Raw genomic sequence first — 3,028 nt, forward strand, 5'->3', positions numbered from 1 at the left:
GCTAAGGGCAGCCCACTGAGTTCAACAGATTCCTGTTCCGCCCCTTTCTCGCCTGGGCAGACCCCTTCCCGACTCTAAGCCTCAGTTATCACGTTTATAAAATGGGGAGTCCGTGCCATTAGAGCCACCTCAAAGACTGCTGTCACGATGGAATGAAACGTACATGGAAAGTGCTCAGCACGGTGTCAGCACGCGGTTCATACTCAACTCTGGTAGCGATTATTGAGCAACAATACTGATAATAATGATTCAAAGGGGCTGCTGTGGGCTGAATTGGCTCCCCTCAAAAGATACGTTGAAGTCTTAATCCCCAGAACCTGTGAATGTGATCTTATTTGGAAATAGCATCTTTGCAGATGTTAGCAAGTTAAGACGAGGTCGTACAGATTAGGGTGGGCCCTAAAACAATGGCTGGTGCCCTTATAAGGAGAAGATTTGAAAATATAGAGACACACAAGGAACCCGGCCACGTGAAGAAAGAGGCAGAGATGGGAGTTATGCTACCGTAAGTCAAGGAATGCCAAGGATTGCTGGCAACCACCAGAAGCTAGAAGAGCCTTGTTTTGACACATAGGTAATGTCATGTGTCTACCATGACAGTATCATACGGAATAGTTTCAGTGCTCTATAACAATTTGCTCTTTTTTCCCCACTTAGTTTTATGTTTCTAAGATCCATCAGTGTTGCTACATATAGCTACAGTTTAGTTTTTTTCCCACTGCAATATGACTATCTCTTCATTTATCTATTCTCTGGACAATGAACATATAGGTTATTTTCAATTTTTTGCTATTATGAATGGTGTTGCTTTTAATTTTCTTGTACTGTCTTCTGTTTAAAACATGCAGAAATATATCTTTCCTATATAACCTGAGGGGCCCTCGTGGTGCAGTGGTTAAGAGCTTGGCCGCTAACTAAAAGGTCAACAGTTGGAATCCACTAGCGGCTCCTTGGAAACCCTATGGGGCAGTTCTACTCTGTCCTATAGAGTCGCTATGAGTTGGAATTTACTTGATGGCAACGGGTTTGGTTTTTGGTTTTTATATAACCAGAAGTGGAATTGCAGAGTCATAATATAGATATAAATATATAAATGGAGGGAGCATGGCCCTGCCACCACCTTGAATTTGATCATGTAGACTCCAGAACTGTGAGGGAATGAATTTCATTGTTTTCAGCCACCCAGTTGGTGGCACTTTGTTCCGGCATCTCTAGGAAATTAATATAGAGGGGTTGGGTCCCCAGTTCTAGCTGTCCGTCATCATCTGGCCCCACGAAGAGAGCAGGACTGATTGAGACTTACTTCCAGCGACAGTGTGCCAAGAAGCCCCATTGACCGTCCCGTCTTCCTTCTGGAAGTCTTCCGTGTGGCAGACCCTCCTGCGGGCATCCGTCATGAGGCGGTGCGTGGAGGCGTAGGAGTAGGCCAGCCAGCGGAACACGTGGTCATCGGGCGTGGGTGTGTGCTCCTGGGTCTTCCACAGCGAGCGCACCATGTCGTAGGGGTATGCCACCACCAGCTCCCCGCCTTGCAGGTTTCCACCCAGCACGAAGGGGATCTTTTCCATCCACGCAATGACCGCCCTGGTCTCCACTGCCACCTGTGAACATGCATACATAAAGAGCACTAACAAATAAAAGAAGAAGATTTCTTTATCACCCCAGTTCTCCGAAGGGAGATATATTGAGAAAGCAATAATTTTATGGGATAATCCTAACAAAACTTGGAATTTCACAATCTGTCCCGGGAAAACTGGACTTTGTGGAAATCATGGGTCAAAAGGAGGGAAATCATTTGATTTTATTTGATTTTGATCTAAAAAACGGAGGGTGAAGCAACTGTCTTCTTTGTGGTTTTGCTGTTTTATTGTTCTTTGATAAACTTTATTTTTTAGGACAGTTTTAGGTTTACAGAAAAATGGTGCAGAAATCAGAGTTCCCATATCCCCTCTTCCTCTCACTGCAGTGGTTTTTCCTGTTGTTAAGATCTTGCAGTCATGTGGCACATTTGTTACAATGGCGGAGTCAATATTGATATTATTAACTATAGTTCACAGTGTACATTAGGAATCATTCTTTGTGGTGTACAGTTCTATGGGTTTGACAAATACGTAATCTCACGTGCCCCCATGACAGTATCATACTGAAGAGCGTCAATGTCCTATAACAATTTGCTTTTTTTCCCACTCAGTTTTGTTTCTAAGATCCATCAGTGTTGCTGCATATAGCTATAGTTCAGGTTTTTTCGCTGCAATATGACTATCTCGTCATTTATTCTGGGGATAATGAACGTATAGGTTATTTACAATTTTCCACTGTAATTAACAGCTTTGCTTTTAATTTTCTTGTAATGTCTTCTGTAAACCATGCTGAAATTTATCTTATTTATCTTGCCTATATAACCAGAGGGGCCCTGGTGGCACAGCAGTTAAGAGCTCGGCGACTAACTAAAAGGTCAACAGTTGGAATCCCCTAGCCGCTGCTTGGAAACCCTGTGGGACAGTTGTACTCTGTCCTACAGAGTTGCTATGAGTCGGAATTGACTTGATGGCAACGGGTTTGGTTTTTTGGTTTACACAACCAGAAGTGGAACTGCAGACTCATAAGATATACAAATATTCTACCTTACAAGGTCATCAGATTATTTTCCAAAGTTATGCTAGTTTACACTCTCGCCCATGATGGAGAAGACCCACTGGCCTTGCCCTCACCCACACTTGAGCATTATCAGACTTCTTAATTTTGCCAATCATTTTTTTGAGGTTGCAATGTGCTTGCCTAAAATATATCGTTTCCCCACCCCTAAAGTGGGGTGAAGGAGCCCTGGTGACACAATGATTACGTGCTCAGCTGCTAACTGAAAGGCGGACGGTTCGAACCCACAAGCGGCTCAGAGGGAGAAAAGACCTGGCAATATGCTCCTGGAACGATTACAGCTCTACTCTGTCCGTGTAAGGATTACAGCCTAGGAAGCCCTACAAGGCAGCTCTACTCTGTCCGTGTAAGGATTACAGCCTAGGAAGCCCTA

General features: G+C 43.9%; 1 protein-coding gene across 1 annotated transcript in view; it reads right to left on the reverse strand.

The window, feature by feature from the left end:
* Window positions 1-3,028, reverse strand: part of CPXM2 (carboxypeptidase X, M14 family member 2) — a 136,169-nt gene that overhangs the window by 15,548 nt on the left and 117,593 nt on the right. The window contains exon 13 of the mRNA XM_023729881.1: window positions 1,304-1,601. Coding sequence (XP_023585649.1) covers window positions 1,304-1,601 — 298 coding nt within the window. The remainder of the gene's footprint in view (window positions 1-1,303; window positions 1,602-3,028) is intronic.

This window comes from Trichechus manatus, unplaced genomic scaffold (assembly GCF_000243295.1).
Source record: "Trichechus manatus latirostris isolate Lorelei unplaced genomic scaffold, TriManLat1.0 scaffold00031, whole genome shotgun sequence".
NCBI lineage: Eukaryota > Metazoa > Chordata > Mammalia > Sirenia > Trichechidae > Trichechus > Trichechus manatus.